The sequence below is a fragment of the Saccopteryx leptura genome, chromosome 4 (assembly GCF_036850995.1).
Source record: "Saccopteryx leptura isolate mSacLep1 chromosome 4, mSacLep1_pri_phased_curated, whole genome shotgun sequence".
In the NCBI taxonomy this organism is placed as follows: Eukaryota; Metazoa; Chordata; class Mammalia; order Chiroptera; family Emballonuridae; genus Saccopteryx; species Saccopteryx leptura.
The window spans coordinates 177,541,075-177,567,369 of NC_089506.1; the positions used below are offsets into that span (position 1 = coordinate 177,541,075).

Sequence of the window (26,295 nt, forward strand, 5' to 3'; positions counted from 1 at the left end):
TCATTGGGGCCATCTTGAAAACTAGCTATCATGCAACCCAAAGTTGGGGCATTACCAATAACTTGCATCTGTCTTTGTTACCCTTTCATCCCAACCCCTTGTTTCCCCAAGATGTAGTCACTTAAAGAAAATGGTTATCATTTCCTTGCCATTTTTTCTTAAAAAATATTTTAAAATATTTAAATATTAGTTAAAATATTTAAAAATAATAAATATATTGCTAAAAACCCTTTATTGTTTGATTTTCTTATTTTGATATTCATAAATCATAATATATTGTATTTTGGGGGGAATTTCTAGTTTTTATACAATATTTCTAAGATTAGTTTGTATTATGTGTAGCTATACTTCTCTCATTTTCATAATTCTATAATAGTTGCATAATAGTCTATTATGTGGATTTATCTAATGCTTATAAATGGACATCGGGGTTTATTTCCAATTTACTTGCTTTTTTGAACAGGGTTACCATTCTTTTTTTTTAAACAATGTTTCCATTCTTGTTCATGTATCCGGAACAAGAATATTTCTAGGTTGTCTACTTACAAGTAAAATTGCTGAGTTTTATGTATAATATATAAATGGTAAACTTGATATAATACTAAGTAATTTTAAAAGGAGTTAAGCCAGTGTACTATTCAACAGTGGTTACAGAGTTCTTACTGATTCCTGGTTGGGTGGGAGTTTTCCAGGGTCAGCTCAGGCTCTACAGTTCTCTAGAAGAATTCACAGAACTCTCAGACAAAGCTGTAATCCTCATGGTTATGGTTTGTTACAGTGAAAAGATAAGGAGTAAAATCAGCAAAGGGCAAAGGCATATGGGGTGAAAAACTCAGGAGAAACCCCCATGAACGCTGTAGAGCAGGGGTCCCCAAACTACGGCCCGTGCGGGCCGCATGCAGCCCTGAGGCCATTTATCCAGCCCCCGCCGCACTTCCGGAAGGGGCACCTCTTTCATTGGTGGTCAATGAGAGGAGCATAGTTCCCATTGAAATACTGGTCATGGCCCTGGCCGGTTGGCTCAGTGGTAGAGTGTCGGCCTGGCGTGCAGGAGTCCCGGGTTCGATTCCCGGCCAGGGCACACAGGAGAAGCGCCCATCTGCTTCTCCACCCCTCCCCCTCTCCTTCCTCTCTGTTTCTTTCTTCCCCTCCGGCAGCCAAGGCTCCATTGGAGCAAAGTTGGCCTGGGTGCTGAGGATGGCTCTGTGGCCTCTGCCTCAGGCATTAAAATGGCTCTGGATGCAACAGAGCGACACCCCAGAGAGGCAGAGCATCAGCCCCTGGTGGGCGTGCCAGATGGATCCGGGTTGGGCGCATGAGGGAGTCTGTCTGACTGCCTCCCCATTCCCAGCTTCAGAAAAATGCAAAAAAAAAAAAGAAAAGAAATACTGGTCAGTTTGTTGATTTAAATTTACTTGTTCTTTATTTTAAATACTGTATTTGTTTCTGTTTTGTTTTTTTACTTTAAAATAAGATCTGTGCAGTGTGCATAGGAATTTGTTCATAGTTTTTTTTATAGTCTGGCACTCCAGCGGTCTGAGGGACAGTGAACTGGCCCCCTGTGTAAAAAGTGTGGGGACCCCTGCTGTAGAGTGTCGCCAGCCAGGGAGGCTCCCCTGAGCCTTGTTGTCCAGGCTTTTTATTGGAAGTCAGCCATGTAAGCTTGCAGATCCTGAGTGACTTACCTCAGCTACTTGGACTCTATCCCCTCTGAACAAAGACAGGTTCCACCATAAGCCACGTTGTTAGCATAAACCATCTGATCAAACTGGTTCTTTTACTGGTTTTTTGTGGCCCAAGGCCTCAGGCACACAGTAAAACTCTTCTTAGGCAGCCTAGACCAAGGCTCAGAGCGAACCCCTCAGGAGCTCTGAAGACAGGTGTTCTTGGGATTGTGTAAAGTTTAAGTGGCCCTAGTTGCTGAGTTAACCCTTTCCTGTATCCTGGTCCTTCCCATAACTTAGCATTGTTAATATATGCCAATCTAGTAAGACTAAAATTATATCTCATTGTAATATTCTCTGGAATTTCACTTATCTCCTTCATCCTGTTTTTTGTTTATAAGATTGGGTATAATATGATGCTAGCTAACCCGGGAGTTTGGAATGTGTTTCGAGTACTGGAAAGCAAGGATGTTTACTTACATTATTAATGACAATATCTGAAATAAAATGTGACATGTTCTATTCTTTTTTTTCACTGAAGGTAATAGTTGATGATTTGGATTTCATTGATGTGTTAATTGTTGCATTCAATACTATTGATATAAAGTTAGTGAACTTAAACATCTGAATATATATACATCTATCCTTTCACATTCCATTTTGCAATTGATATGTAAAGGAAGTCAGGGGAGTGTTACATATTGAGATGAATGTTCTGTAGGTTAAGAATTTGTTGTGTAATTTGAGATGGTTGAAGTCTCCCTTTGGTTTTCTCCTCATGCTTATAACAGAGGGAGAACAGTATACTATTAGATTGTTTTACATATTTATGAGCTTTCAGAGGCTAAAAAGTGAAGTTTTTGGAGCTGCTCTTTAATTTACAGGTACTGTAAATATCATTGTTACTTTAGTGTATTAATATAAAATTACATTTTATCATTTCACAATTAAAAATTGCAATTGTTTGATTCTTTAAAGATTATAAAGTATATTAACACATTGTATCTCATTTGATCCTTGAACAACTTGATGGAATAGGCAGGGAAGGCATTTTACTTACAGAGAAGACGCATGTCTGGGGGAACTGGGTGATGTGCTCACAGTCCTAAATTGCCTGCATGGCAGGCTCCAGTAAAACCCAGGTCGTCTTACTACATGTAGGACCTTTCTGCTCTGTTAAGTTGCTCACAGAGAGGATGCAATGGAAAAATATTTCTTAGACTTTGTTACTCATCAGTAATGGTTGCAAAGATCATTTCACATCCTTAACTTACTGGCATTACAATTGTCAAGGCTGTTTTTCTTCTAGCTTCTGGTTAAATAGTTGAGAGAGCAAAATAGTTTTGGGAATGAATGGTACCTGAGTACCTTATGTTAGATATAGCTTTGCTCACCTGTCTTTGACTAGGCAGCTCTAACTTGTCTTCTCCTGAATAGTGTTACCTATTTTGAAGGGTATTTCTGATGTATTTAAGATTAGAAGCTTGAGAAAGCTTTAGGAATATCTCTACTGGAATGGAAAAAGTTGTTTTTAAAGCCTTTAATGTTACACTAATTAATTATATACATCTAATTTTGTTCTTTTTATTGAAAATGCCTCTGAATTGCCTATAATTTTGTAAGTAAGAAATTTTCAGAAAGTAAAATAATTGCTTGAATATGTATATATTCTTATTTATAAACTTTTTGGGGGTATTTCTTTCAGATGTTTTGGAAGCTCTGAAGCCAGATTATGTGGCCCCCCTGGTCCTTTGGCTTTGCCATGAGAGCTGTGAGGAAAACGGTGGCTTGTTTGAGGTATTCTGTACCTTCCTGCTGTCTTTCAAAGCAATATTTGTGTAATTAAATATAAAAGGTTATTTAAAAATTAGTATTTTCCAGTTGCTCACATTTGTTAAGAATCTGCATCAGTTGATTTTTTTTTTATAAATAAATTTTTATTAATTTTAATGGGGTGACATCAGTAAATCAGGGTACATATATTCAAAGAAAACATGTCCAGATTATCTTGTCATTCAATTGTGCGGCATACCCATCACCTAAAGTCAGATTGTCCTCCGTCACCTTCTATTTAGTTTTCTTGGTGCCCCCCCCTCCCCTCCCCCTCTTCCTCCTTCCCTCTCCCCGCCCCCCTTACCACCACACTCTTGTCCATGTCTCTTGGTCTCGTTTTTATGTCCCACCAATGTGTGGAATCATGCATTTCTTGGTGCATCAGCTGATTTTTAAAAATATTATGATTATATTATAATTAAGGAACGTGTTGACAGATGTCCTGTTTTGAGAAGGTAACTGCAACTTTATAAATTCTCTTTTTACTTTGTTCTTCATTTTTGAAACCCTTAAGAAATGAAAATACTCATGGTTTGGTGTGCTTTGCTGAAGAGATAAAGTTTCATTTGGTTTGAGAAGCTCAATGGTAAAGTGGAAAGATTAGCTTAGGGTTAGAGTCAGCCAGGCCAGACTGTGAAGTTCTGTTCTGGAAATTGCTGGCTTGCTGGAAGTTTGTACAGATTAATCTCCCTGAGCATTAGTTTTCTGGTGTTTTGTTGTGGCAACTAGAAATCATACTTTTAAACTCTTAGCATAGAACATAGTACATAATACATAGCCGTTACCACACAATTTGAAATATTATGTCAGTATTGCGGGAATTTAGTCTGGGTGTGATAGATCAGTAAACACAACTTACTATTTATCTTAACTTTAAAAATAAACTCCTTTTCCTTGTTGCAAAGTGTTAATTTAAAAATAAACACCACATATAATTCCACCATCCTTTGAGATCCATAGTCAAAGTCCTTTTTAGATCTCTTTATGACACTTTATATAGTACATGTTGGATTTCTCATTTGAATTTGAGCTCTTCCTTTCTAGCATGAACTGTTATATTTTATGCACCCTTCTCCTTTATTTGATTATCTGTAGCAGTGTACCTGTTGTATGAGCAATTCTATGATATCTAGAAATATTTTTCGGTAGGAAAATAACCTGACTCTCTCTCATTTTTTTTTTTTTTTTTTTTTTTTGTATTTTTCCAAAGTGAGAGGGGTCAGAGAGACAGACTCCCACATGTGCCCAACCGGGATCTACCTGGCATGCCCACCAGGGGGCAATGCTCGGCCCCTCTGAGGCGTTGCTCCACTGTAGTCAGAGCCATTCTAGCACCTGAGGTGGAGGCCATGGGGCCATATTCAGTGCCCGGGCCATCTTTGCTCCAGTGGAGCCTTGGCTGTGGGAGGGGAAGACAGAGAAAGAGAAAAAGGGGAGGTGGAAGGTTGGAGAAGCAGATGGGTCTTCTGTGTGCCCTGGCCAGGAATCGAACCCGGGACTTCCACATACCGGGTCTATTCTCTACTGCTGAGCCAACTGGCCACGGCCAATCTGACTTGGTTTTAAGTGAATAATATATTAACCTGATTCATTTAAATAAAAATCTGATAAGTAATTAAAAACAATCTACATGTGTTTAAGCAGATATATGTGCCTCGATTGTTTTGATCAAAACCATTGAATGTGAATTGTGAAAAATTAGATGTGGAAAGAACTTTTACAACTCTAAATTTACAGAAGAGGACAATTTGATAATATCAGGCTCAATATTTGGCCTCCTGTTTTTTATCTCATTAGGGAATTTTTTATAAAACCTTTTTATCAATCAATCAATCAGAAGTCTTTTTATCTTTTATAGTTATATTTATTATTAAGTCTTTTTTTTTTTCTTAGCAAGAAAGAGTGACAGAGACAAAAAGCATCAACTCGTAGTTGTGGCATTTTAATTGTTCATTGATTACTTTTCACTGTCTTACCGGCAGTGACCGCCTTGCTCGAGCCAGTGACCCCTTGCTCAAGCCAACGACCATGGGATCATGCTGATGATCCCATGCTCAAGCTGGCAACCCTACACTCAAGCCAGATGAGCCGTGCTCTGGCCAACATCCTTGGGGTTTTGAACCTGGGACCTTGGTATCCTAGGTCAATGCTCTAGCCACTGGGCCATCACCAGTCATGCTGTTTATTATTAATTCTGTGAACAAAAATAATACATGCTTTTTGTATATGCATATAAATATACACATACATAAAATATGCAGAAAATTTGTAGGAAAAATTACCCATGGTATTACTATTAATATTCTTATATATTGTCTTCCAGTTTTTTATTAGATGTACATTTTACACTAATAGTTTTTTATATATACTCATTTTACACACATACTCAAACATACACAGTTAGGGTCATGTATAGATGAAGTTTTGTATGTTTTCTTGTGAACATTTTTAGTGAAGGACATTTGGTATGCATGATTGATAAACATAGGAAGACGTGTGTGTAATATCCTGACTTAGATCTTGAATGTAAATTTCCACTTCATTTGTAAAACCTAGTAGATAATTGGAATAGTAGATATAGATTCTTTGGCTCAGCTAAAGCTGTTGTTTGTAGCCCCTGAGAGGAGCTTGTACTTTGTCGCTTCTCTCCCAAAATACAAAAGATGGTTATCTTTTGACTATTGCCAAAACCACTGCTGATTTATTTACTCTGACAGCATCAGCGCTGATTGGTCTATTGTAAAAAGTGTGGGCATATTAAATATAAAGGCAAAGGATGATTAAAAAGTCATACCCTCGAGCCTATAGCCACTAAGATGTGTCCTGTCTACTGATAAACTTTCCTCTGTCATACGTGTGAAGAATTCTTAGGATGAGTTCTGGCACATTGTAGTTGCGTTATTTGAAGAGATGACAGATTTTCTTTACAGCAAACATTTTCTTCTGATGATATCTTTGATGGCCTCTAGAAAATAATTCATCTTTCTGTGTGGCAGTTAATATATTTGGTTATTTGCTTTATTTTCATATAAAGATGTTTCATTAAAATGACTATCCGTAGTTCATTAAGTCAGATCCAGGCTTTATTTTTCTTTGCTTTTTAATATTTTTATTCACTAGGACTTCCTAGAGGGATGTGTATTTCAAGCCTGTGATGTGCTAGGCAGATTTACTATTTATATTTAACCTTCATGGTTACCACATGAAGAGTGTATTATCACCTTTATGTTACCCAAGTGGAAACTTGGATTTAGGGACGTCACATAATTTGCCCATGGTCACACAGCTAGTCAGTAGAAGAACTGGTATCAAACCTTGGTTTCTGATATCAGAGCATGCTTTTCTACTACATCATGCTGCTTTTTCTACTCTGATAACATGAGCAGTGCAGCCAGTGGATTTTTGTAGAGCTGTATTATTTTTATCCACTCATCTGATATTCTAGTATTCTTAGTAAGATAGCTGCCTGTTTTTTTAATTTTAAACATTCTATTAGTGATTTCACATTAGATGATATAACTTTTTTCCCTCTTTTTGGTAGGTTGGAGCAGGATGGATTGGAAAATGTAAGTCTGTTTTGCCATACATTATTTCCATTTCTTTAAACCTGTGTACATATTAGAGCTGGATAAAGATCTTGTCAAATGCCTAGCCATTGGATGTAGTGCACACATGCAGACTTAACCATTGTTACACCAGCAGCTGTTCTAAGACCTGGAGGGGGTCCTGCCGGCCTGTGGCTTTCCTTTCTGTTGGCAGCTGTTACTGAGGATTTGCCTTTTCTTGTTCAGAGCTGGCTCTTCCTTCAGACACACAGTCCCCGTACTGATGTTTGTCCTCCCACGTCTCTGGCATCTCACGTGCTTGTTCTCACTATGTCAGCAGAGACATGAGTGGGAGGGAGGGCTGTTTTTGAAAAGATGGGAAGAGCCACAGCAGGCAAGTTTTCTGGTTCTCTCATTTAATTCTTTTCTTCCTTGGAGCATGAGGCATTGGGAGGAGACAGAGAGGAGTCACCTGGACAGTTTTGTGGCACAGAAATTGCAACTGATTTGTCAAAATGATTCCCCTTCAGCCTTATAGTGAATGACTTTGGCTTCAGCCCTCTCTTACTCCAGCCCTTACACTTTGTGAGCTTCAAATTGGATAATTGCTCTAAGGCAGTTTTTTTTAACTTTGTGAAAATTCCAATGTCCCAGTGTATGGTTTTAGTTGGCTAGGGCTATCAAAATTAATTGAATTATTTAAAAGGTACCATTACTAGAGGGCATAGTTATAATATATTGTAGACTATCAATATTTTCATTTGTTCTTTCCAATTATTAAAGTGACATTACTCAGGCATTTAAAAAAAAGACTTTATTGATTTTACAGGGAGAGGAGGGGGGGGATGGAGCGAGAAGTATCAACTCACATTTGCTTTACTTTAGTTGTTCACTGATTGATTGCTTGTATATTCCTTGATGGGGGAAGCCCAGGGTTTCTAATCGGCCACCTCAGGGTTCCAGATGAATGCTCCATCCTCTGTACCACCACAGATCAGGTATTATTCAAGCATTTTTAAGTGTCTTATGACATCAGTTTACGAAAAGAAGATCAATTGACACAATAAAAGCTATGTCTGGAACTTTATCAATAGGAAAGCTCTAGAAGCAGTCATTTTTGTCATTCTCCAAGATAAGTCTTCAGTTTAATCATCATCAAAGTCTGACCATTATGTTTAAATAAGATTACTAGTGGTTATTTATTTCTCAGTCCTTAATAAAAGAAAACTGTTAATTCTCCTCATGGAACTTATACAACTATAATGATATTTGTGAAAACGTGTATTTTAGTTGACTTCCTGTGGAGAAGGTGGAAGAGCAGAGGGAGAAAAAGGGAGAATTATTTGGGAATATCTGATGTAGTATTTGGTTATCTAGAATTTTCATGGGTCATCATCACTGGCCCACATTGTGCTGTTCAACACATCTCTTTCTGTTATCTTGAAGTGAATTTCCTGAATGATCTCTGGTCACGAAGTCAGTTTTTTGGCATGATAATAAACAATTTCACTGTTTGTGATTCAGCATTTTATTCTGCCTTTAGTAGTGTCAAAGTCAGAAGAGATGTTTTTCCTTTAGTTTCAAATATTTTTTTTTAATTGACATTATCTTACTGGGTTTGTTATTTTAGGAAAAATGCATTTTAAGGTATGTAGTAAAATTCTTTAGACATTAGAATCCTTCTTCTGAATATTTTTTTTAATTTTTATTTATTATCATTATTATTATTTTTTTGTATTTTTCTGAAGCTGGAAACGGGGAGAGACAGTCAGACAGACTCCCGCATGCACCCGACTGGGATCCACCCAGCACGCCCACCAGGGGCGATGCTCTGCCCACCAGGGGGCGATGCTCTGCCCCTCCGGGGCGTCGCTCTGCCGTGACCAGAGCCACTCCAGCGCCTGGGGCAGAGGCCAAGGAGCCATCCCCAGCGCCCGGGCCATCTTTGCTCCAATGAAGCCTTGGCTGCGGGAGGGGAAGAGAGAGACAGAGAGGAAGGAGGGGGTGGGGGGTGGAGAAGCAAATGGGCGCCTCTCCTATGTGCCCTGGCCGGGAATCGAACCTGGGTCCCCCGCACGCCAGGCCGATGCTCTACCGCTGAGCCAACCGGCCAGGGCCTGAATATTTTTTTTTAAAGTTAAAAAATAGTTCAAAGGGGGCTGACCCGTGGTGGCGCAGTGGATATAGTGTCGACCTGGAAATGCTGAGGTCGCTGGTTCGAAACCCTGGGCTTGCCTGGTCAAGGCACATATGGGAGTTGATGCTTCCAGCTCCTCCCCCCTGTCTCTCTCTCCTCTGTCTCTCTCTCTCCCTCTCTCTCCTCTCTAAAATGAATAAATAAAAATAAAATAAAAAAATTACAAAAATAGTCAAACTATTAAAAAAAACAGTTCAAAGGGCACTTAGGAATTTTACTTTACTTCTGTCTCCACTTAAAACTATGTGCTCAGTATCCTAGTTTTGTTTCTCTAACCAGTACGCTGGGAGCGGAGCCTTGGAGCAATTGTAAGACAGAAGAATCAGCCGATGACTCCTGAGGCAGTGAAGGCTAACTGGGAAAAGATCTGTGACTTTGAAAATGCCAACAAGTTGCGGACAATTCAAGGTAATGAGTCCCACTCAGTCTGGTCCTGGTCGGGGAACCAGAGGCAATCTTTTCTCTCATGGGATTGCTTTCTATTTTACCTGTGGTGACTTAGACAGTTGAATCATCTACAGCAGTGGTCCCCAACCCCCGGGCCGTGGACCGGTACCAGTCTGTGGGCCATTTGGTACCAGTCCGCAGAGAAAGAATAAATAACTTACATTATTTCTGTTTTATTTATATTTAAGTCTGAACGATGTTTTATTTTTAAAAAATGACCAGATTCCTTCTGTTACATCCATCTAAGACTCACTCTTGACGCTTGTCTCGGTCACGTGATACATTTATCTGTCCCACCCTAAAGGCCGGTCCGTGAAAATATTTTCTGACATTAAACCGGTCCGTGGCCCAAAAAAGGTTGGGGACCACTGACCTACAGTTTCTGTTTTAGTAAGAATTCGAACTTCTCAAATTTAATTTATGTATGTCAGTCCTGCTGTCAGTTTTTCAGTTTTTTTATAGTCCTATTTTTTTGGTGTGTGCATGGTTGGGGGATGGTATGAAGTGGGTTATACATTTGTGCTTAATTCATGTGGTCCTCATCTGATGGTTGGTTTCAAAGTCTTCCATTCCCTAATGATCTGCACCTTATCTATTTTATTTAGGGTTATCTCTTTTCTCTCTAGTGAACAGATTTTGCTATTTTAGCACTTGTCTCTGCTACTGTTTCTCTGTCTTTCTAAAATGCCCCTTCCCTTCTTCCTTTTATTGGTACTTTAGAAACACTCAAGGCCCATGATCAACAAAACCTCTCCTGATACTCTGGGCTTTATTGATCTCTCTCTTAGCTGAACTCTTACCACTTGAGCATCTAATCATAACTCCTTTCCACTGTGTTTGTTTCATAATTATGTGGTTTCTTAACTGCATAGTAAGTTACTTTGGAGGCAGAGACTGTGTCTTGTATGTACTTCTTTTGTATTCAGTGATAGCATAGAAAGGATTTAGTAAATACTTGTGACCTTGGCTTGAATCATCAATGATACACCACAGGCATAGATAACCAATAAAAGTTACTTTATTCTTTCCTAGTATAACTCAAGTGCATATAATATATAAAATTTAAAGGACCTTTCTGAGAAATATCATAAATTAGGGTTATTTTACAGAAAACTGCTTTTTTCCTCTTAGCAGTTTTATACTTAAGGTTTGATAGAAGAATGTATCTGAAAAAATGACTCTTCTTTTTTTTTCTTAATGACACTTTGCTGCCTACTGGTTGCACTTAAATTTTATTATGCTTTTTCTCAGTCAGATAATAATGTAATTCTTGTATCATTAATGATAATGTTTTCTGTATCTTTGTATTTAAGATAACTTTAGTCTGTGAATAACAGTTACCTATCAGTGGAATTGAATGAAAGAAAAAGGGAAGAAATATATTGAAACTTTCCTCTCATGTTCAAGTTCTATTTTATTGCCTTAAAATTATTAAATGAATATAAAGAAAAAGCTAACTAAATGAATTATATAATTATAAATGACAAGATATGATTAGTATTTGAAGTACAGTTAGAAAAACCCTCACATTTTTAATACAATTGAGACTTTCTAGAGCATCTGTCTATTCCATTTCTCATTTTAGATGATGAACTAAGTCCAGAAAAACTAAATAACTGGTCCCAGCTTTCTCGGTGTTTGAGCCACGAGTTACTCTGGTTGTTCATCTCTGAGTGCTGTACTTGTAGCCTGTGTCAAGGTGACTTTCAGTTAGATAGGTGCCCGCTAGGCAGCACTCGGAATGGGGCGGCCAGGGGAAGATTAGTAGGAAGAATTATCTCCACTAGTGTCACCAGGAGTGGCAGATATGTCTGGGCATCTCATGTTCTGTAGTTTGGTTGTAGTTCTATGAGTTTAGAACGAAGTTCTTACCTCTAAGGTGTTTTAGAATGGTCCCATAGTCTTCAGAATCATATGGCATATGTGGCTGCTTTTAGACCCCAAAGCAGCAGGTTCCCAACTTGTGTGGAGTCACTGGTCATAGTGATGGTTTTCTCTGGAAGAATTTTTCATACAGTACTGTCTTCAGAGCTACTCCTTGCACAGAGACCTAACGGGTAATTTCGGCACTGTTCCATCCTGAAGAAGGGCTGATGATGGGGAGAGAAGGGAAACTACTTGTCCCTCCACCAGACAGAAATTGCAAGTCTGTGGGCACGGATCCCACTTTACGGAGTTGTGAATTTTTCAAAGACATTGCAAAGCTCAGAGCCTCCTTAAGACCATAACCTGCAAAGAGTATGTTGGACAATGTCTTGTTTTCCATTGAAAACACCCCATTATCTGTGGTCTGTTTCAAAGACTTTCACCATTTTTTCCCATAATGGCCTGGCATTATACATTCAGATCATGAGTGCCAATCCAGAGTCTAGAGCAGGCTTGCTGAGTGTTATAGAATAATTATCTAGCACAGTGATATTCAGCTGGTGTGCTGCAAGAACTTTGAAAACATACACTACCTGACTTATTTAGTCAGGGGCACTGACCTCTTTTCCCTTAGATTGTGAAATTAAAAAATGACAACGGCTAACACAGCAATCTGTTGTGTGAATGAATCTGGTGTGAGTGAATCAAAATTATACCTGTTGTGTTTGGGCTTTTTTTTTTTGACATATTGGCAAAATATATTTTTTGGTATGCCTCAGAGTTTTAGTAGTTAGTTTATATGTGCCACGAGGTGAAAAAAGTTGAAGGTCACTGATCTAGCACATTGCAGCTTTTCTTAGTCACATCTTTAACAAAAGCATTATTATTGTTATTATCATTTTTTTTTTAGAATCAACTGGCAGTCTGATGGAAGTTCTAAATAAAATAAATTCAGATGGAGGAGTTTCAACAAATCATACCAGTCATGCGGCATCATCAACAGCTACATCAGGATTTGTAAGTGGGGAGGAAGGTCTAATGCTGTGCCTTCTCTGGAGATCTTTTTATTTTTTCTTTGTTCTTTCCATTGATACAAAAACTTATTTTTTCATCTATCAATATACTGTTTAATAGGAAAGATAAGCGACCTCAAAACTTTTCATCAAATATGTATTAAATATTTATGGAATTTGAATGAACAAAAGGCAAAAATATTGAATGTAGACTTTACTTTCTCCTCCTCAGTATACTTAAGACAACTTTTTTTTTGAGAAAAATTGACAATCTTACTTTAGTCACTATTTTTCTAACTTTTTAGAAAAGGCTAATTTATTTTAGTGCCTCTCTGAGCCATTTCTTTTTCTTTTTTGTGACAGTGTCAGAGAGACAGAGAGGGACAGATAGGGACAGACAGAAAGGGAGAGAGATGAGAAGCATCAATTCTTTGTTGCAGCTCCTTAGTTGTTCATTGACTGCTTTCTCATATGTGCCTTTACTCATACGTACTCGGCTACAGCAGACCGAGTAACCTCTTGCTGAAGCCAGCGACCTTGGGCTCAAGCTGGCGACCTCAGGGTTTCAAACCTGGATCCTCTGCGTCCCAGTCTGACGCTCTATCCACTGCGCCACTGCCTGATCAGGCTGAGCCATTTCTTTTAAGAGAAAGCATTGATATAATGTGTCTTGGAAATATTTCAACATGGCTACAAGTGAAGAGCTGCTTCACAGTGTGTCAGAAATGATGATAGAATTATGGTTATAGTTCATGTGTGAAGCTTGCTAACTTACAATCTCTTGTACTTATCTTAAAAAAAAAAAACTTGTAGTGCATGAATAGTAAGAAGTAAGTCATTGGACACATTCGATGTTGGTGTTTTGTGACTCAGGACAGATATAGGATAAAATTAACCTAATTTTAATTCTGAGAATATGATCAGTTTATAAGTGTGATTTTACTTTAGAATAGAGGTTGGCAACTTCTTTGGTAAACAGCCAGATAACTATTTTAGGCTTTCTGGACCACATACTGTTCTGTCACATACTTGTCTTGATTTTCTTTTTTTCACCAACTGCTTAAAAATGTAAAAATTATTTTTGGTTCTCAGTCATTGGTGACTCCTGCTTTAGAATGAAAGTGATTGAAAATTAAGCATCATTCTTTTATATCATAATATATCACATTAGTTAGGCATGTCATCACTAAATAGAAAAATACAATATCCAATTATATAAAAGACATTATTGGGAAGAGACTTCAGGTAAGATCTCATTTTAACTAAAATCGTATGGGGCAGTCTAATTTGTAGGCATTAAACAGTGTTTTGCTCATCTGTTTATATCTGAATTTTTATACAATAGGTACTATAGGGCAATTTACATTCCTATATATAACAAACTTGTTTATTTTTCTCTTATTTTTGAGTAGCTAATAGTTGTTAATCCAGCATCAGAGACAGGAAAGTTGAAAATGAGACATACTATCTGTTAACAAGAAGTAAGCAATAAAAAGTACTTATCTGTAAATGAAGTCCTTTTTTACACATTATCTAATTAGTTTCTATTAGAAAATCGAATATAGTGAAACAATTATAAAACCCCATCAGATTCATTAAAATGATAATTGTAGTCACATCTTTTCAAAAGCAAAAGTAGGTACATAAGCAATAAATAAATAGTCTTGAAAAGTTAAAATTTTAAAGATTTGACCCAAAGAGTACAAAAATAATTTCTTACATTTGTCCCATAGGATGGAGCTATTGGCCATAAACTTCCTCAGTTTTCCTCTGCTTACACGGAACTGGAAGCAATTATGTATGCTCTAGGAGTGGGGGCCTCGGTCAAGGAGCCCAAGGACATGAAGTTTATCTATGAAGGAGATTCTGACTTCTCCTGTTTGCCTACCTTTGGAGTTATTATAGCACAGAAATCTATAATGGGTGGAGGACTAGCAGAGATTCCTGGGCTTTCAATCAACTTAGCAAAGGTATGCATAATAAAAAAACCTTTATTTTGCCTTTTTTTCTGTTTCTTTAAATATGCTTGATAAGTACCCCATCCTATGTTTGTGTGTGTGTGTGTGTATGTGTGTGTGTGTGTGTATTAGTAAAACAGTTTGTAATGGTTGATTCAGAAGTAAAGAGTTAGCATATATTTTGGTTTTTCTTTTTAAGAAAAAAGAAGAAAGTTAGTTGAATAGGCAAACAAAAAGAAGAAAACCACCAATGTTCAGTCTCACAACCCTGGCATAATGTTATTAATTCTCGCTCAGCCATTTACTTGCTGTTTGACCAAGGGTAAAGCTTGTTTCCTCATCTATAAAATGGATATGATCATCCTTACCTGATGATATTAATGAAGGAGCCAGCCAGGCAATTAAGGTAGAAGAGTATTTGAGGCATAAAGAACAAGTGTGAAAAGCCCTGAGGCAGGTGCAGAGTTGGCTTGTCTTTGGAACAGCAATGAGGCCATTATAGCTGTGGAGTGAGCAAGGGGGCAATGGTGGGAGCACAGGCCCTTGTCGTCATTGTAAGGATCTCAGTTTATACTCTCATTAATGAGTGAGGTTATTAAGAACACTTTGAACTGAGGAGTGATAAGGGTTGTCTGTGTTCACTCACAGGCTCAGTTTTGCTGCTGTGTGGAGGATAAATTATATGGGAGCCGAGATAGAAGCATGGCAACCAGTAAGGAGCCTGAATGACTATAGTCATTCAAGCAAAAGGTATACATGGGGGGAAAGAGAAAGGAGTCAAGGATAAAGGTTTTTGGTTTAGATAACTGAGATAATACATATGTACAGAATGGGGCAAACGTAGGTTTACAGTTGTTTGTATGGAAAATAATACAGTAATTAATAAATAATGATATAAGAGGAAACAATACAAGTTTTGCATACTTAGAACTGTAAACTTACGTTTGACCCACACTGTATGCATATCTATATGTTATTTATAAGTATATAAACATTTGAGCTGTATAGTAGTTATATATGGCATTACTATATAAATAAAATGGATATATATAGTTACTTTAAGGTGGGGATAATTAGGAGTTGTTTTGAACAGATTTGAGATGTCTATTAGACATTCAGGTAGAGATACAAAGTTGAGTCTATGAATCTAGAGTTTGGGTAAGGTCTAATTGGGGTTTGCAGCATTGAAGTGATATTTAAGGACATGAGAAGAGGTGAACTCCCCTACTGTGTGCAGGTGAGTAGAGAAGATGCTGAGTCAGGGACCCTGCAGAGTTAGTGGATGAAGAGATGAGGAGAAATTAGCAAGGGAGACTGAGAAGGAATGGCTGGTGAGGTAGGAGTTACAAGGACTCTCAGGAAAATATGGGATTTGGAAAGCAAAGTGAATAAACTGTTTCAAGAAGGAAGGCATGAACAACTGTGAGAAAGCTTTTTAGGTGGGGTTTATCTCATTTCTTGGAGTAAGGTTTAGATTATGAGCCCAGTGATAACTGTCGAGTCATAGGTCATAGAGCTATGGATGATTTCTGCAACTGATTGATTGGGGACCCCATTAAGTGGAGGTTCTGCTAGCCCATTGCTGCTCTGAACTTACAAGAATGTTTTAGAGTATCGCATGAAGTTGGGAGGAGGTGAGAAATGTGCCGAATAGTTTGTTGTTTCAACCCCCCCCCCCCCCATGGTAATTGCTGCATAGAGTTCTTCAGTTTGCATGATGTCAGAACAAACAAAGCAGATGTCTCCAAATTGTCCTTCCGAGTGGAAAGAAAATCATAAATGGTGTTCAGAGTCTGTGGCCAGGAATGATAGCTATCTTGGAATTTGAGTGTCAGTCTTCCCAACGTGGCGTCGCCAGGCCATGTGGTGCAGTGAGGCCCTCCCATCCCTGCCAGCCCTTGCTCTCTTTTCCCCCTGTGGGTTCTGAGCAAGACTGGAATTAAGCTGTCTCAGGGCAGTAGAGTCTGGTCATTTGGATGTACGGGTCAGGTTTTGTTTTTCCTATACCCTTGTTTTACTACATATATTTGTATATTACCGTTTCGATACAAGGAGGTTAAGTGGCTGTGAAGTTAAACAGTGTCCTTAGTATCTACTCTCAGTAGATAATTTACAAGACGTTATATTAAGGAAATGTTGGCATTTATTTTGAACATAGTTTTGAAAGTTTATGTTTGTGTTTTGGTTGAGTTGTTTGTATTTGGTGTGTGTGACCTGTAAATACTTTACTAGCAGTGGCCAGTTGGTTCATTTTCATTTGACAGATCTTTATTGGATACCACCAGTATGTTCCAGGTACAGAGATAAGCACTGGAAGGACAGCTTAGTTTAGTGTCTTCATTGGCAAATAATCCGGTTATCAGTCAACAAGGATTTATGAATGTCAAGAAAGAAACAAATATAAAATATTTTCTCTGCTCCAAAAGACAGTTTTTAGATTGGGTAGCTGATTATTTCTGAGTCTGGTGATTAAGAATTAGAAGCCACACTAGACAGACAATTTGAGGGGAGTAGTGATATGAGCATGTGGACAGTGAAATGATTAGCATCTTTGATAAGCAGTATCCACAGCAATATCCCATGGGAGAAGGGAGTCTGCTAGTAACATTCTGCTTGTCCTCACATAGATTCTTCATGGGGAGCAGTACCTGGAGTTATATAAACCACTGCCCAGAGCAGGTGAGTACTTGATAGACTGATGACATAGTCACAGCATAATTTTGCTTTCTGGCTAACCTCCCAAACTGTGTTAAATTGGCAAAGAGTGACCTAAATAAACCATATCACAAGTTATTTATGTACTTGTTAGCCATTAGAATAGGTTGATATTAAATAATACCTGTTTTGGTTATCTTGAACTTTGTCCTTTTATAATCTTATTTAATAAATTACTTCAAAATGCTAACAATTTATCTTTATTGATGTATGTTTTATTAACAACTGAGAGGAGCATTTTTGTGTTTATGTTCTAAACTTAGTGTTGTGCATCTTCAGTTTTGGTGCTGATTTTTGTATAGAAAACCCTTTTAAAAGGTACAAAAATTTTTGTATCTTAAATAATATTTTATTTTTTTCAGTAATATTTATGCAGTAAAGCTTCTCTTTTTATTCTTTCACTATAATTTGATATATTTGTTTTGTTTTCTACTTTGATGTCAGAATATTGTCTAATTATATAGTGACCATATAAGATGGTAAAATACAAAAAAAAATCATTTCATATTATATAATGTAGAGGTCAGCAAGTAGCTAGAATCCTACTTTAATTTTTTCCTCAATCTTCTTATTTTACTAAAAGAAATGATCAGATTTTTTAACATTTTATTTATTTATTTTATTTATTCATTTTTAGAGAGGAGAGAGAGAGGGAGAGAGAGAGACAGAGGGAGAGAGAGGAAAGAGAATCAGAGAGAGAGAAGGGGGGAGGAGCTGGAAGCATCAACTCCCATATGTGCCTTGACCAGGCAAGCCCAGGGTTTCGAACCGGTGACCTCAGCATTTCCAGGTTGACGCTTTTATCCACTGCGCCACCACAGGTCAGGCATGATCAGATTTTTAGTGCTTAAGGCTCAGGAGCTTTATTACAGTGCTCGTGTCACTGCACAAGTCCTCACTCAGCTATCTGAGGCGCGCAGTGTGTGCTGGCTGCATGCATCAGATACCTGCTGGGTGAAAGGCACAGTATTTGGTTTTAGATGATTTTATAATTTGGGTGCACATCAAGGTCACCTGTTACTACATTATATTATATTACGTGTTATGTTAAATAAAATACGGTTCTAGATCCCAACCCTGGTGATTTTGTGTGCGTACGTGTGCCATGTTTGCGTGTAGTGGTGGTGATGGTGGAGGCTGGGAAGCGCCCTACATATTTTTTATGCATCCAGCCTAACGTGGTTCATGTGGGAACCAATGTTATAGGGAAATAGAAATGTGTAAGGCGGGTTCTGTCATTAAAGATTTTCAATATGAAGAGACTAGACATATATTCAAAAATGATTGCAACTGAAAAGTGCTTTTAATAGGAAGGTGTGGAAAATACGTTTCTTAATTTCTTGTACCTCCTTGGTCTCAAGTTATGTTTCTCATGAATCACTTTTATTACCTCCTGTGCATTTTCTTTAAGTAGTTTTGAAGTTTACTGTGTAATAAACGTAAATATTTAAAATTGAAGATACTTATGGTTTGGAACATCTCTAAAAACCCGCAGAAAACCAAGGTTTGACTAATATTTGTAATATCTCCATAACAGACATCAGTTGATGAGACGCATGAACTCAAGCATCAGGAGAGTGAAGTCCACATCTCTGTATCTCTTAATAGCTCGTTTGTCAGCGTCAGTGGTACTATCACAGGCTGACTTCCTGCTCCTGGGGGTAAAATAGACACATAATTGGATGGAGTGAAAGAAACTTCCTAGCAGCACTCTGTCTTCCATTGTGAACTAGAACATGTACCAGTCCGGGTTATGCTGGTCACTGGATTCACTGAGTTCAAATGTTTAATCTTTTTTTTTTGTATCTTTCTGAAGCTGGAGACAGGGAGAGACAGTCAGAGAGACTCCCGCATGCGCCCGACCGGGATCCACCGGCGCCCACCAGGGGCGTCGCTCTGCTGCGACCAGAGCCACTCCAGTGCCTGGGGCAGTGGCCAAGGAACCATCCCCAGCACCCGGGCCATCTTTGCTCCAATGGAGCCTCGGCTGCGGGAGGGGAAGAGAGAGACAGAGAGGAAGGAGAGGGGGAGGGGTGGAGAAGCAGATGGGTGCCTCTCCTGTGTGCCCTGGTCGGGAATCGAACCCGGGACCCCTGCACGCCAGTCCAACGCTCTACCACTGAGCCAACCGACAAGGCCCAAATGTTTAATCTTTATTATGATTCTACTTGATGTCTTTTTTTTTTTTTTTTTTTTTTACAGAGACAGAGTCAGAGAGAGGGATAGATAGGGACAGACAGACAGGGACAGAGAGAGATGAGAAGCATCAATCATATCAATCATCAGTTTTTCGTTGCGACACCTTAGTTGTTCATTGATTGCTTTCTCATATGTGTCTTGACCGTGGGCCTTCAGCAGACCAAGTGACCCCTTGCTCAAGCTAGCGACCTTGGGTCCATGCTGGTGAGCTTTTGCTCAAACCAGATGAGCCTGTGCTCAAACTGGTGACCTCGGGGTCTCGAACCTGGGTCTTTCCGCATCCTAGTCTGACGCTCTATCCACTGCGCCACCGCCTGGTCAGGCTGATGTCTTTCTTTTTTTATCTCACTACTCTCTCAAGGTAATTTCTGTTATTAGGGAAAAACAATATTTTATCTAGGAAGTGATTACCTACCTCTTATATTGAATTATTCAACATTATATTAGAACTGTTTCGAACCATAATTTTTAGTTTTGCTGAACTTACAGTAGAAATTATGTTAAATTCTCTGATGTTTTAATATAATAATTTATGGTTTTTAACACAATTTATTTACTTATGGTCTTTAAAACAGCCTCTTTATTTGTTTTACTTTTCATTTTAGGAAAACTAAATTGTGAAGCAGTTGTTGCTGATATCCTAGATAAAGGATCCGGTTTAGTAATTCTTATGGATGGTAACTCATTTCCAGTTCTTATAATATACTGTTAGATTGATAGACTTTGTATGTATAGTACTTTATCAAAGTGATTAGTAACTTGTAGCACTTCTAAAAATTTATAAGCTCTTTCAGAAAGTAAGGGAGGAGGGGAAGAAGAAATAGATTGGGGTAAGGGTAGAGAGAGTGGGGCATTTCAGGGGTTCTTGAGACAGTGTAACTGAAGCACAACAGATATGTGGCTGGTTTGGAGAACATAGAGGAGAATTATCCTTGCTGGAGTATGTTTTTGTCAGGAAGATTACATATACCCCTCAACTGATAATTAGGCAGTATTGTAGATATTCTTTTCTATGTTAGCTCTTTGGAACTTGGAACATATTTGACCTCTGAATCATTGTTCTAAATGGTAGGTAGGTCCCTAAACTTGCACATTCAAACCTGTTGAAGACATAATGTGATTTAAACACCAGAACCACAATTTTATTTGCAGTGGTAAAAAAAAGGTTATAGTAGTTTATTTTTATTTTTTTTTATTTTTTATTTTTTTGTATTTTTCCGAAGCTGGAAACGGGGAGAGACAGTCAGACAGACTCCCGCATGCGCCCGACTGGGATCCACCCGGCACGCCCACCAGGGGCGACGCTCTGCCCACCAGGGGGCGATGCTCTGCCCCTCCGGGGCGTCGCTCTGCCGCGACCAGAGCCACTCCAGCGCCCGGGGCAGAGGCCAAGGAGCCATCCCCAGCGCCCGGGCCATCCCCGCTCCAATGGAGCCTCGGCTGCGGGAGGGGAAGAGAGAGACAGAGAGGATGGAGGGGGAGGTGGAGAAGCAAATGGGCGCCTCTCCTATGTGCCCTGGCTGGGAATCGAACCCGGGTCAGGCACGCCAGGCCGACGCTCCACTGCTGAGCCAACCGGCCAGGGCCAGGTTATAGTAGTTTAATGAATGTTGAAGTACTAGTAATTAAACATATGCTACAGATATAGTGCATAAAACTTTATTTATTTTAAAGTTTAAGAACAAAACATTTTAGAAATAAAGGCCAGTAGAAAGTTTAATATTGACAATGTAGGCATTATCATTTTTGTTTTAAGTACATAAGAGGTTATACTGTTTGGGGACTTATTTTTATTTAATATATTGAGAACACTTTTTGATGCTCTTAAATATTTTACTATATCTTTTTTGTTAACTTGTGGTATTGCATCAGATGTTGGTTATCTCTCTTCTTCTCTTGTCTTCTCTTGTTTTTTAGATTTTCATGTTTTCTTATCATTCCAGATGTTGGCCAGTGTTTGGCTGCAGTTCTCCCAGTTTTCTTTTAGTCTTTTCATCATTCTACCAATGTAAACTACCACAAAACGAAGGTTCTGTAGTAACCTTCACTTTAATTTGTACTATTTTCTCTTGAGCTACACCATTTATTTAAATATAGCTTGGTGACATGTAATAATGTTTTAGAATGTGTAGTTAAAGCATAGATGAAATTAGATATTCAGTTTCTTAAGTAATAAAGACAACAATTATATTTTATTTATTTCTTAGCAAGAGAGACAGAGAGAGAGGAAGGGAGAAAGATGAGAAGCATCAGCTCCTAGTTTTGGTACCTCAGTTGTTCATTGATTGCTTTCTCATATGTGCCTTGACCAGGGGACTCCAGCTGAGCCAGTGACCCCTTGCTCAAGTCAGTGACCTTGGGCTCAAGGCAGCGACCTTGGGATCTTGATGATGATCCCACTCCCAAGCCAGCAATCCCACTCTCAAGTGGAATGAGCCTACACTCAAGCCTGTGACCTTGGGGCTTTGAACCTGGGAGCTCAGCATCCCAGGTTGACACTCTATCCACTATGCCTCCACCGGTCAGGCAAAATTTTATTTTAGATATGAATTACTATGACTTTCCTTATTTTTTTGTTATGATTGGATTTTTCTTTTAATGCCATTCAAAATCATATTCCTAGTTTTCTATAGCCGAGATACAGATAATACTCAAACCGCAAACTCCCGCTAGGAAATTAGTCAGTAGAAAGAGGGACATCTGTTTTACATTTGTTTATTACTTGCTTTCCTGTTCACTAACTTACATGTCATTTATTCATTAAGTAATTTAATTAATATGTATTAGGTGCCTTTTTTGTCCCAAGTACTATTCTAATTGGTGGTAATATAATGGTGAGCAAAACATCCATGAGCCCACCCTCAGGAAGCTTCTAGCTTCATTCCACTTATTTCCTCTTGTACATTCCAGGCTCTTTTTGATGCTTTGGCAGAATGTTTGAAAGTTTGAGTGTGAGATTACCACCAGTTTATAGTGGGAATGTTTGAAATGGAGAGAATTGAAATATGAAAATTGGGGAGGTTTAAAAAGAAGTGAGAGAAATTGCTATTTTATACTCAAGTGAGGATTTGTGATATCCTCTTCTTTCTGCCTTCCAGGATCTGGTAGTGAATTAATTAAAATGAATGTTTTTTAACCCAAAGTTAAGCATCTTTAAATTACAAAACCTTTTAGTAACTGGATTTTGTTCTTGAAACTTAAAGGAATTGTTGGTCATTTATTGGTTAGCTAGTTATATCTTTTGACAACTTAAAAATCTTTTTTTTCATTTACTTTTCAGTCTATTCTTATTCTGGGAAGGAACTTATATGTTATAATCAGTTCTCTATATTCGTTGTTGGCTCTGGAGGCATTGGTGGAAAGCGGAAGTCGGACAAAGTCAAGGTAGGCTATGACTTTATAAGCAAAATATATGTGTAGTTAAGGATCCTTATCTATATTTTGAATTTGTCATTTTACCATATGGGTAATTTCATAGAATAGAAGCTCAGTAATCCATACTTTTCTGAATCAGAATATGTTCCTTGGATTTGAAATGCTGTTTATATTTGCATATTTTAATATACAACATGTTATACATAGCGAAGTTTGGCTAAGATAAGCATAATGTACTTGAGATAATTATGGGTATATTTTTACTTTCTTATACCAGCTTTGCATCACTCAAAAGTCTTTAGAAAAGCCTAACACATACAAGTGGTTTTTGTAGAAATTAAAACCTTTATTCATTAAATAACTTAAACATTTCTCTTATGTAAGACAATTCTAATTACCATATTTCCCCATGTATTAGGCACTCCCATGTATAAGGTACACCTTAATTTTGGGGCCTGAAATTAGAAAAAAAAAATTACATAAAGTTATTGAACTCAAGTTTTATGCATCATAAAATTTATACAACTCCTCATTACTGTCAAAACTCCCATCCATTAGCTTGTCCTTATCTGTGTTTGATGATGAGTCACTGTAACAAGTGCAAAACAATGAGCACAAAGATAACCGTGAAAAGGCGGGAAATGCAAGTAAAAAGATCTGCAACCACTGTATAAGACACACCCAGTTTGTAGACCCCAAATTTTTTTGGGAAAAAGATGCATCTTATACATGGGGAAATACGGTATTATTTAGTTCTCAAATTCTATTTAAAAACGTATTTTTCTTAAATATATTTTAGAACTCGGATTTCATGCTAATTTAACCTGGCATTTACAATTTATTTGAGGTAATAAGGTTATATGATAATAAATATTCTTCTGGTTAAATAAAATATTAAAGTAATATTGAGAGACTGCTTCTGGAAAGATGGAATGAGGACTCCCTAAACCCTTTTCCCAGTTAAATAATGACAACTGGTAAAAAGTATAGTATATATATTTATATAAAAGAAAGTTTAATGTTTCTGGGAATTATCCTAAGGGAATTAGCATAAAATGCGAAGAAATATCTATTCAAGATCTATATCTTGCCTGACCAGGCAGTGGCACAGTGGATAGAGCGTCGGACTGGGATGCCGAGGACCCAGGTTCGAGAACCTGAGGTCGCCAGCTTGAGCGCGGGCTCATCTGGCTTGAGCAGAAAGCTCACCAGCTTGGACCCAAGGTCCCTGGCTCGAGCAAGGGGTTACTCGGTCTGCTGAAGGCCCGTGGTCAAGGCACATATGAGAAAGCAATCAATGAAAACTAAGGTGTCGCAACAAAAAACTGATGATTGATGCTTCTCATCTCTCTCCATTCCTGTCTGTCCCTGTCTATCCCTCTCTCTGACTCTGTCTCTGTCCCTGTAAAAAAAAAAAATCTTTTCTTGGTGAGGACAGAGAATCTGTGGCATTTGAGACAGAACTCTCTTCTTCCTTCCTTTTCTCCTGGTTCAGCATGATGGAAACTTCATGTCAGTCATGTTCAGCCAAGAGTACAGGATCCCTGTGCCCTTAGCTCCCAGCATAGGGCCATGCTGTCTTCCCAGGAGGAGCAGGTCCTTAGTTTTTGTCATTCCCTCACCAGTTAGCGATGCAGAAGCTCTGTTCCAGGTAAAAGTGACTAAGAGTTAGGGAGCTGTCTTCCTGACCAGTCCCCCTTTACCGGGTGGAAACTGTGTCCCAGCCACAGCAGGCTGGGAAGACAGGGCCCCTGGTCTCTCTTGCCCCAGTTTGCTCATAGAGTGTGGGTTCCATGCTGAGAGAGGCAAGCTGAAAGGCCAGCAGTTACTCCCCTTTCCCAGCACCCTTCTTGTAAAGGAGGGATGCTGTGGGAAAGTGGGCCGCTGTCTTTGTCTTCATCTCTGCTGCAGTGGTGCAGAATTTTTGCCCTGGGGGGTAGGAAGGGCAAGGCAGGCTATAATAATTGGAGTGTCAAAGCTTTTGTAACAGAGTCTTTGGAAGTTCAAAAGTAAAGTGCTTTCAAAAATAAGGTTACTTTAGTGATAATCAAGAAGAGGCTGGGCGCTCCATGAGAAGAGGGGTAAACTAGCCCATCTTGAAGTTTACAGAGAGAACCACAGAATGAGACAGCTAAGTGGATGTGCTGCACATCTCTAAGACTGGCCTCAAAGACTACTCCTGTAAAGAGGCCTGATTTTATTATTTCTTTATTTTTAAATCATTTTTTCATTTCAGTTGAGGTACAGTATTATACAACTTACTAAGTGATCATCCCTATAAATTTCATCTGACACCATTCATAGTTATTACAATGTTATTGAGTGTATTCCCTACACTGTACTTCCATCCCCACGATGTAACGTCCCCAGAATACTGTAACAACCAGTTTGTACTTTCGAATCCTTGCACCTTTTCACCCATCCCGCCCAACACCCCTCCCATCTGGCAGCCATCAAAATGTTCTCTGTGTCTGTGAGTCTGTCTGCTTGTTCATTTATTTTCTTTTTTAGATTCAACTGTTGATAGATATGTATTTATTGCCATTTTATTGTGCATATTTTTATCTTTTTTTTCATAAAAAAGACATTTTAACATTTTGTGTAATGCTGGTTTGGTGGTGATGAATTCCTTTAACTTTTTCTTGTCAGGGAAATTCTTTATATGTCTTTATGTTCTAAATGTTGGCTTTTCTGGCTAGAATAATTTTTTTAAACTTTTTAAAATTGAATTTTCTTGGGGTGTCACTGGCTAACACAGTTATACAGATTTCAGGTGCCCAGTTATACACCACATCTCTGTATAAGGTGCCCAGTTATACACCACATCTCTGTATAATGTATTGTTTGTTTTGGGTAGAGGAACCTTGCTGGTAGGTCGTTGCTTTCTATCACTTTGATAGTTCTTTTCAGTCCTTTCTGGCCTGCAGAGTTTCTGTTAAGAGATCAGCTGTGACTGTCTTACAGTAACTCCCTTGTGGGTAACTAACTGCTTTTTTCTTGCTGCTTTTAAGATTCTCTCCGTTTTTAACCTTTGGCATTTTAATTATGAAGTGTTCTGGTGTAGGCCTTTTTGTGTTCATCTTGTTTGGGCCTTTGCACTTCCTAGACTTATATATATATTTCCTTCACCAGGTTAGGGAAGCTTTCAGTCATTGTTTTATTAAAAAGGGTTTCAGTGTCTTGCTCTCTCTCTTCTCTTTCCAGCCCCCACATGATGAGAATGTTGGTGTGCTTGAAGTTGTTTCAGAGGCTCCTTACCCTAGCCTTACTATTTTGGATTCTTTTTTCTTTTCTGATTTGGTGTTTTTGCTTTCTTATATTCCAAATTGCTGATTTGATTCTTGGCTATATCTACTCTACTGTAGGTTCCCTGTAAAGTATTCTTTATTTCAGTCAGTGTATCCTTCATTTCTGACTGCTCTTTTCTTATGCCGTTGAAGTTCTAATTAAGTTCATTGAGCATCCTTATAACCAGTGTTTTGA

The 26,295-nt window shown here is 38.4% G+C and overlaps 1 protein-coding gene across 1 annotated transcript in view; it reads left to right on the forward strand.

Annotated features, from left to right (window-relative positions):
- HSD17B4 (hydroxysteroid 17-beta dehydrogenase 4) overlaps positions 1 to 26,295 on the forward strand; it is an 87,951-nt gene that overhangs the window by 29,904 nt on the left and 31,752 nt on the right. Inside the window, exons 9-16 of the mRNA XM_066382082.1 lie at positions 3,370 to 3,461; positions 7,039 to 7,063; positions 9,519 to 9,647; positions 12,463 to 12,569; positions 14,299 to 14,535; positions 17,151 to 17,202; positions 20,043 to 20,114; positions 22,718 to 22,821. Coding sequence (XP_066238179.1) covers positions 3,370 to 3,461; positions 7,039 to 7,063; positions 9,519 to 9,647; positions 12,463 to 12,569; positions 14,299 to 14,535; positions 17,151 to 17,202; positions 20,043 to 20,114; positions 22,718 to 22,821 — 818 coding nt within the window. The remainder of the gene's footprint in view (positions 1 to 3,369; positions 3,462 to 7,038; positions 7,064 to 9,518; positions 9,648 to 12,462; positions 12,570 to 14,298; positions 14,536 to 17,150; positions 17,203 to 20,042; positions 20,115 to 22,717; positions 22,822 to 26,295) is intronic.